Here is an 8078-nt window from a genome sequence, read left to right on the forward strand (position 1 = left end):
TCCATAATTCCCAGTGTTCCCATGCGCTTCAGGGGCGAGGCCAGGACACAAGTAAGCATTAAAAACATGTAAAGCTGGAGGAACAGCAGCGTTAGGTTTGGAGGCAGAAGGAAAGCAGCCCCGTGCAGTGTGTGTTTCCAGTGAAACTCGGCAGCAGCGCTGGGTTTGGGATGGCCCTGGGGGCTCCTGGCAGGGCTCCTTCCTTTAACAGGAATTGCAGCACGAGTCTGCAAACTTTGCTAAGGGGAGGCGAAGAAAAACAACAGGCAGATACCGAGTGTTTGGGGAAATTTCGGATCCTCTCGAAAACGGGGCAGGAAAAAGCAAAAAGCACCTGTTCGGTATGGCGGCGGGGGGGAAAAAAAAAAGTGGAGATGCCGGGGATTGAACCCGGGGCCTCATACATGCAAAGCATGCGCTCTACCACTGAGCTACATCCCCTCGTACGAGCACGGCCTGTGCACGGCGTGTACAGCAGCAGCAGCAGCCGCGCGCTGGGCCCGGCGGTGGCGATGCGGTGACAATATGGTGACAGTGCGGTGACAATGTGGTGACAATATGGTGACAGTGCGGTGCCCCCTGCACCCCGCTCCGGGCCCCGGCAGCGCCCGCGGGAGCGCAGCGGGACAGCGGCCGCTCCACACGGGCCGGGCCGCACCCTCATAGAGCAATGTAAAAACCTTGTTAATGTGCCCGTCCTCGTTAGTATAGTGGTGAGTATCCCCGCCTGTCACGCGGGAGACCGGGGTTCGATTCCCCGACGGGGAGGCGTTATAAGTTTTGTCCCCTAGTGCCATTTTTTGTGGCCGGCCCCGCGCAGGGTTTGTCTGTGACGCTGCCGCGGAACCCCCGCCGGGGGGGAGGGGGGACAGAGGCGGCAGAGCCGTGTTTTGTGCCGGGGGGGGAGCGGGTCCGCCGCGCAGCCCCGGCTGTGTGCGGAACCCCCCGCGCTGCCGGGCCCGGCGGGTCCCTGGCGGGAAGGTGTGGATGGATCCCGGGGTATCCCGGAACCGAGGACGGGCACGGGGGGCGCAGGGCGGGGTCGTATCCACGGCCAGGAAGGGCGCTCTTGCCCGCCGAAATAGCTCAGTTGGGAGAGCGTTAGACTGAAGATCTAAAGGTCCCTGGTTCGATCCCGGGTTTCGGCAGAGAGTTTTTATTTTTAATTTTTATTTTTCCTTTACCATCAAAGTGTTTCCTTTTGCCGCCGAGCGGAGAGGGCGGGAGCTGCTGTCCGTGCTTCGGGCGGCTGAGCCGGTACCAACGCAGGGGCTTTTGTGTCAGGAAGCGCTTCCCGAAGCGCGGTGGCGATGGGTCCCGCGGCCGCCGCTCGGGCTTGACCTGGCCCGCGGGGAAGCATTCCCTAACCGTCCTCGTTAGTATAGTGGTGAGTATCCCCGCCTGTCACGCGGGAGACCGGGGTTCGATTCCCCGACGGGGAGGTTACTTGTACTTCTTCTTCCTTGGTTTTTTTTTTTCTTTACGCATGATTTCTCTGATTTCCGACGGAGCAAAACCATTCCGTTTTCAGTGTGCGCACCAGCGCTTTCCTGTCTTTCCGAGGGCTGTCCTTGCATGGCAGCCGGCTCTGTGCACAGCAGTTCCCGCAGCCCTGGCGGAAGCTCGGTGCGGCCCCGCTCCGCACCGGGGCCGGCGCAGCCCGGACATGGCCGGCGGGCAGACGCAGTACTGTGGGCAGGGGGATGTAGCTCAGCGGTAGAGCGCATGCTTTGCATGTATGAGGTCCCGGGTTCAATCCCCGGCATCTCCACGTGGGTGCTGCTCTTTTTCTTATTTTTTGGGGATGTTGTGTCCCGTTAAAGTCACCGCGTCCCGGTAAGCAGCAGCAAACTGAGCGTGCGGCCGAAATGAGCCCACAGTGGCACTTCCCAGCGGAGTTAAGTGCTGGGTTTTTTCCGCATTTTGTTCTCCTCAGGCCCGTGTGAACACACACGGACTGGGTGTCCCATCTGTGCTCTAAGGGGCACAGGAGGCCTTAAAATAAATACAAAACACTAAACCCTGAAATGCAGGGGGACAGTGGCCGCTCATCCCAGCCTGGCACCAGCAGCCCTGCAGCCACACAGCTCAGGGGCTCTGCTCCACATTCCCAGAGCCAAGGGGAAGGACAGAATCCAGGACAGCACAGCTGACTGCACTCCCTGGCTCTGCAGTGCCCACTCCCCTCTGCTGTCCTGCTCAGCCCCTTGGCAGCATGAGCAGCCTGGGAAGAGCTTTTGGGGAAAAACGCCCTGCTTTGATCTGCGTGGGTTGGCTGAGGAAATTCAGTGCGGCTGGGAGGGCTGAGAGGTTTGGTCCAGAGAGAACAAGGCCCACGCAGAGCCTGAGACAGCTTTGCTCTACCCAGCTCGGTGGCAGCTGTTCTGTCTCACTGCCTGGCTACCAACAGCAGCAGGAGCTGACCGCTGACAAATGCAAAGTGACATTTCCTGCCACAGTGGCTGAAAATCTCCTCATGCTATTTATTTACTCATCGTACTTCCAGTTGTTATTTTGAGCCAATGTTTGGCTGCAGCGCTGCTAAGTGTGAATATTCCTTGTTGTAAATTACTCCCTGGATCTCCCTGGCAGCTTACGTCTGGAATGTGCCCTGCATGTGAAAGTAAGACATAGTTTGTAATAACAGACTTTTTATCATAAAATACCTCCCCATGTGCCTTTCTGATGATTTTCTGACCAGTCCTAAGTGCTCACCTTGTAACTAAAAGAACAAGCTTAACATTATTATTCAGCTCCTGCTGAGGAAAGGCCTAAACCTGGAAAGCTTCTCCAGATTTTAATGTTTATGCACTCCCAATGCACATAGTGTCAGCCACTGAGCACCGAGAAGTAACCAAAAGACTTCTGTGGCTTTTATTTTTCCATCTAAATGACCCAAGTGTTTGAGATTATTATTATCACTACAGCTGTGGTGAGCGTGAATACAGACACAAAACAGCAGAGGCCAAAGAGCTCCCCAGAGCATTCTCCTCTTGTGACGGCTCCATGTGTCAGGCAGACATAGACACTCTTCCTCAAAACACAAAGCTGTTGCTGAACCTCTGCTCCTTTCCTGCTGGTGAGCAACCCTGGCTGTTATTAGTGTCCTTTCCATTTTCTTGGGCGCTGCCAAATGAAGGATTTTGCAGGCAGATCGAGCCGACTGGCACTGCCTGGATCTTGCAGACAAAGCTCCATTCTGTTCCCAGCTGCTGCCTGGAATTGCTGTGCAGTTTGAGCAGGATGGTGCAGGAGCTCTCAGAGTGCAGCAGAGCTCTATGAGAAGGTGCTCTTTGAGAACAGAATAAGAAATAGGCATTATTATTACTATTATTTCTAATTTTAATGAGTTATAAATTCCATTACAGCTCACGTGCATACTCCATGTGCACACAAACATACACACTCTCATTGATTATCTCTCAGGCACACCACACGCAGGACTTGATCACTTTATCCATCGGCCTTTCTTTGTCCCTCACGTCCCCTCTCCCTGATCTCCATCCCCCTGCAGCCCCCCTTTCCTGGGGTGGTTTCGGGCTGCTCCAAGCTCGGCGGGTGCCCCAGCATCACCAGGGCTGCCAGACACCTCCTCTGCCCTGTCCCTTGTCCCACAGGAGCGATGGCACCGGGGGTCTGGCACAAACCTGTCCCAGCGGGGTTGTGCCCGGGTGGGTGACAGACACCACCCTGCCCCACCACAGGCAGAGGCCTCTCACACAGAAATAACACTCGAGGCGTCCCTGGGGATAAAGCAACGAACTCCTTCCCTCAGGAGCCCCCTCACGGTGTGGCCGCGGGCAGAGCCGACCCTCGCCCTGGCCCAGGGGTGGAAGCCAAGGAGGTGTTTTTCAATCAGGGGCGAAACTGCAGGGTTTAAACCCCTGAGCACAACGAAAGACTCCGACAGAAACTTTTATGGCTCCGACTTGGGGTCACTGACATGGCCCAGCCGCGGCCCCGCTCCGACAGCTCCGGGCCGGGTTTTCCCGCCGCTCGCCGGCCCGCGCGCGCCTGCCTCAGCGACCCCGCGCGCGCCAGCCTCAGCGACCCCGCGCGAGGCGCCGATCCTTCCGCGCCGCCCTCTCACCCACGCAGGAGATCGGAGGCGCGCGGCGCGAGGGAAATAGTGCGCAGCGGAGTGATTCGAAGGCGGGGCGGGGCGCCGGGCGCCATATAAGCACCGAGCGGGGGGATGCGTGGCGCAGTTGGCGCTAGCTGAGGTTTGTGGTGTCGCTGTGGCCGAGCAGCGCCGCGGTGAGAGCTCGGCGGGGGGAAGGCCTAGACGCGGGCTGGGCGGGAAGGAGGGGTGTGTGCGCTGAGGAGCTGCGGCTGGGGGCGATGGCGGACGGTGATGGCGGGGGGAGGGCTGGGACGTTGCCTTCCCTCTTTAACGGCAGCGCCGCGAGGCGGTGGCGGGGCAGGGCGAGGGGCCGCTGGCAAAATGGCGGTGGCGCAGGCGCAGCGGTGCTTCAAGATGATGGCGGGCGCGCGCCTCGGGCGGGAAGGGGAAGCGGGTGGGGACCCCGCCCCTCCGTGGGTGTGGTCGGGGCCTCGCTGTGACGTCACGGATGGCGGCGCGGCCCTGGGTACGAGGAGGAGGAACATCACTAAAGCACAGCGGGTTTTCCTTCTTCCAGGGAAAAATGCAGATCTTCGTGAAGACCCTAACGGGCAAGACCATCACCCTTGAGGTCGAGCCCAGTGACACCATTGAGAATGTCAAGGCCAAGATCCAAGACAAGGAAGGCATCCCTCCTGATCAGCAGAGGCTGATTTTCGCTGGGAAGCAGCTGGAAGATGGCCGTACCCTGTCTGACTACAACATCCAGAAAGAATCCACTCTGCACCTGGTGCTGCGCTTGCGGGGGGGAATGCAGATCTTTGTCAAGACCCTGACTGGCAAGACCATCACCCTTGAGGTCGAGCCCAGTGACACCATTGAGAACGTCAAGGCCAAGATCCAGGATAAGGAAGGCATCCCTCCTGACCAGCAGAGGCTGATTTTTGCTGGCAAGCAGCTGGAAGATGGCCGTACCCTGTCTGACTACAACATCCAGAAGGAATCTACCCTGCATCTTGTGCTGCGCCTCAGAGGTGGGATGCAGATCTTTGTCAAGACCCTGACTGGCAAGACTATCACTCTGGAAGTGGAGCCCAGTGACACCATTGAGAATGTCAAGGCCAAGATCCAGGATAAGGAAGGCATCCCTCCTGACCAGCAGAGGCTGATCTTTGCTGGCAAGCAGCTGGAAGATGGCCGTACCCTCTCTGACTACAACATCCAGAAGGAGTCAACTCTGCACCTTGTCCTGCGCCTGCGGGGTGGTAACTGAACCAGCAGGTTGTTGCTTCCAAATAAAAGGTTCCCTGCACTTGTTCATTCCAATAAAGCTGTTGCATCTGTGAAAGTTTGTGTCCCAAGTTACATTAACAGTCATTCATGACATTGCCTGACTCCAGCTCTCTAATAAACAATAATTATGTAGTTTCCACAGACAAAGGAGTTGCAAAACTGCCTTATGCAAGGCTTCCACATGCCTGGTGATTGTAGCTAATCCCTTAGCCGTGGTTTTCCTGGGGTTGTGTAAGTGTTCTGATACCTGGCTGGAGCTCAGTGCCCGCCTGCAGATGTTGTGCAGCTGTGGGCATTGTGTAAGCCGGGCTATGCAACGGGAAGCTGTAGATACGCCGGAGTCGGAAGGCTTTGAAACAGCTCTTGGTTGCCCAGCAACTGCCCTTATTTTGGGATTAGAGGAGAAACGGCAGAAGGGTGATCCTACAGCTCTGTCACAGCCTAGGGTAACAGGATGGGACTGCTGGTCCTGCAGCCCTTGAAAAGTGGGGTGGGAATTGTAGATCTCATCAGTTACGGGGTGGACTTGTTTTTTTTGTCGAGCTTAATGACATGAGGAAAGCAGTAATTTCAGATGTACTTAGTGGAAATCTGAATGTGCTTCATTCCAGCTGTGCCCCAAGTGGAAACGCTGCTGAGCTGAGCTGTCCCAGAGCAGTTCCTGTGTGCTGTAGAAGCCCTGGCAAAAGGGAAGTTCTCATGGAAGTATTTGTAGTAGAGGTTGCAGGAAGGACTGATGAGTTAACCATGGCTGTGCTGGGGGTGTGGAGAGGGAAAAGGGAGAGTAAAACAGGAATGCCCTTTCCAGGAATGGAGACATGGACTAACCTGGAGGGGGAGAGGTGGGAGCTGGATAATGGTCTCGGCTGGTGACTGGCTTCAGGGGGGCCCCAAAGGGATCTAGCACTGCCTGGGTGGGATAACAGGGTGTGACTCGGGTAATCCTGGTTGCTTTTAGTAGTGTGGCCTCTAAGGAGCAAGTTTGGAGTGCTGAGGTCTGTGGAGGAGAAAGCATTTGAATAATAAAGAGCTAAATCCTGTGTGGGTGGGAGCTGGTGCTGTGCCATCCTGAACATCCTGTCCTCCCCCAGAGGAGTGCCCTGGGCTCTGCCCACGCTGCCCTGGCTCCTGAGCTGAACCCCAACAGCTGCAATGAACAGTTTGCCATTGCGTGGGCTTTCTGTCCTCTTGGGACATCAGAAAGCACAAAGTGAACATCTCTTCAGCAGAGCTCTTTAAACAGAGGTGCCTGCTCAGCCAGGGGAGGGTGTCACTGCAATGCAGGGAGCACAACTGCACATGGTTCTGATTCGAAGGCAGCCTGACTGCCATCAGGGGAGAACTGCAGGAGGACACGGGGTGTTGGATGAATGTCAAAAGCCTCCACAAATGACTGCAGAGCTGTGTTTTAAGAAATCCTTTTTGATAACCTTTACAGTGGCATCTTTAAAAACCACAGTGCTGGGCATATCCGTGATGGCCTGGAGCAGGCTGTGGGAAGCCTGGAGGAGAATCCTGTGCTGTGGTCTCGTGAGATGGGTCAGCCTCTGCTGACCACAAAGGGAATGGCATCAGGTTGTGTCAGGAGGGTTAGAATGTGTGGTAGGAAAAAGTTCTTCCCATAAGGTGGGCTGAACAGGCATCCTGGGGCAGTGGTCACAGCACCAAACCTTCCACAGTTCAAGATGAGTTTGGGCAACACTCCCGGGCCCATGGTGGGATTTTGGAGCTGTTCTGTGCAAGTTTCTGACTGGATCCTAGTGGGTCCCTTTCAGCCCAGGACATTCTATGGTTCTGTGGCCTCTGTGGGTCCCTTTGCTGGGTTTGAGGAACCTCAAGGCTCGCAGTGCCAACGCTTCAGAGGCGGCACCCTTGAGCACAGACCACAGCTGGGGTGGGATCCACCACAGAACAGCAAAATTTGATGAGAACAGCAAAGCATGTCGAAAACTTTTAAGGTTGTCTTTTGTTCTAACCGTAGCAGAACATGCTGTTCCCAAGATCTTCTCACAGTTGCATTGTTCCACAGCGCCTCAGGGAATCTCCTGGATTTTACTGGGGTTTATTGGGATTTGAAGAAAAATTCCTTTCACAGCATTTTTTTGAAAAAAAAAAAATGATTTAAAAAGTAAAAGAAAACACAACGCCTACTTTGTGCTGTTCTGAAGGCATTGCTGCTGGGAGAGGGGACCCATCCCACAGCAGAGACCGGTCAGGACTGAACAGAGACACTGGTTAATTCATCTGGTCATTAAACAGAGACAACTATCAGGGTAAGAGGTTTAGAAGGGGGGAAAAAACCCACAATTAAGTGTAAAGATACAAATTCAAATGCTCCACCGAGGTGGGGGCCCTGGCAAGAGGCAGGTCCTGTGCTGGGCCCTGCCTGGTGGCAGCCTTGAGATTGTGTCTCCTCTCATCTTGCGTGTGGCAGGTGGAAACACTCCAGCTTCCAGATGTGTTAGCTCAGCTGGGACAATGGGATGTTGCACGTGATTGATTTAAAACAGGCTGTCACAGGCTGGACTCTTTATTTTCTCCTGCTTTCCAGATGCTCAACCAGGCTTTTGCTCAGGGCCACGTTCAGATGCACAAGATAGACAAAAGACCCAGTTCTTGGAAAAGCAGGGTTGGGTTAAATGGAAAATCAGAGGCAGGTTAAGGGGTGATGGATGTTCACTCCTCAGGCAAGACATATACATCTGTATATATATCCACATGA

General features: G+C 55.3%; 1 protein-coding gene, 1 long non-coding RNA gene and 5 other non-coding genes across 10 annotated transcripts; 5 read left to right on the forward strand and 2 right to left on the reverse strand.

The window, feature by feature from the left end:
* Positions 1-369: 369 nt before the first annotated feature.
* On the reverse strand, positions 370-441 carry TRNAA-UGC (transfer RNA alanine (anticodon UGC)). Its single transcript has one exon. It is a non-coding gene; the product is annotated as a tRNA-Ala (tRNA).
* A 255-nt stretch (positions 442-696) lies between these two features.
* On the forward strand, positions 697-768 carry TRNAD-GUC (transfer RNA aspartic acid (anticodon GUC)). Its single transcript has one exon. It is a non-coding gene; the product is annotated as a tRNA-Asp (tRNA).
* Positions 769-1075: 307 nt separating this feature from the next.
* TRNAF-GAA (transfer RNA phenylalanine (anticodon GAA)) lies at positions 1076-1148 on the forward strand. The gene has a single exon. It is a non-coding gene; the product is annotated as a tRNA-Phe (tRNA).
* Positions 1149-1370: 222 nt separating this feature from the next.
* Positions 1371-1442, forward strand: TRNAD-GUC (transfer RNA aspartic acid (anticodon GUC)). Its single transcript has one exon. It is a non-coding gene; the product is annotated as a tRNA-Asp (tRNA).
* A 257-nt stretch (positions 1443-1699) lies between these two features.
* Positions 1700-1771, forward strand: TRNAA-UGC (transfer RNA alanine (anticodon UGC)). The gene has a single exon. It is a non-coding gene; the product is annotated as a tRNA-Ala (tRNA).
* Positions 1772-2009: 238 nt separating this feature from the next.
* On the reverse strand, positions 2010-5638 carry LOC111946072 (uncharacterized). 3 transcript variants are annotated; one of them, XR_002871940.2, is made up of 3 exons: positions 3648-3788; positions 2716-3291; positions 2010-2611 (listed from the first exon to the last, which is right to left on the reverse strand). It is a non-coding gene; the product is annotated as an uncharacterized LOC111946072 (long non-coding RNA). The 3 variants fall into 3 exon arrangements; XR_015277887.1 differs by lacking the exon at positions 3648-3788 and adding an exon at positions 4091-4181 and having other exon boundaries at positions 2280-2611; XR_015277886.1 differs by lacking the exons at positions 2010-2611; positions 3648-3788 and adding an exon at positions 5542-5638 and having other exon boundaries at positions 2852-3291.
* Positions 3992-5411, forward strand: LOC111936348 (polyubiquitin-B). 2 transcript variants are annotated; one of them, XM_023937218.2, is made up of 2 exons: positions 3992-4223; positions 4641-5411. In XM_023937218.2, exon 2 carries the CDS (start codon positions 4647-4649, stop codon positions 5334-5336), a length of 690 nt encoding a protein of 229 aa, XP_023792986.2. In that variant the 5' UTR covers positions 3992-4223; positions 4641-4646; the 3' UTR covers positions 5337-5411. The 2 variants fall into 2 exon arrangements, with proteins under 2 accessions (XP_023792986.2, XP_086712776.1); XM_086856650.1 differs by having other exon boundaries at positions 4119-4257.
* Positions 5639-8078: the final 2440 nt, after the last annotated feature.

Source organism: Cyanistes caeruleus, chromosome 18, assembly GCF_971803275.1.
Source record: "Cyanistes caeruleus chromosome 18, bCyaCae1.hap1.1, whole genome shotgun sequence".
Taxonomy (NCBI): Eukaryota; Metazoa; Chordata; class Aves; order Passeriformes; family Paridae; genus Cyanistes; species Cyanistes caeruleus.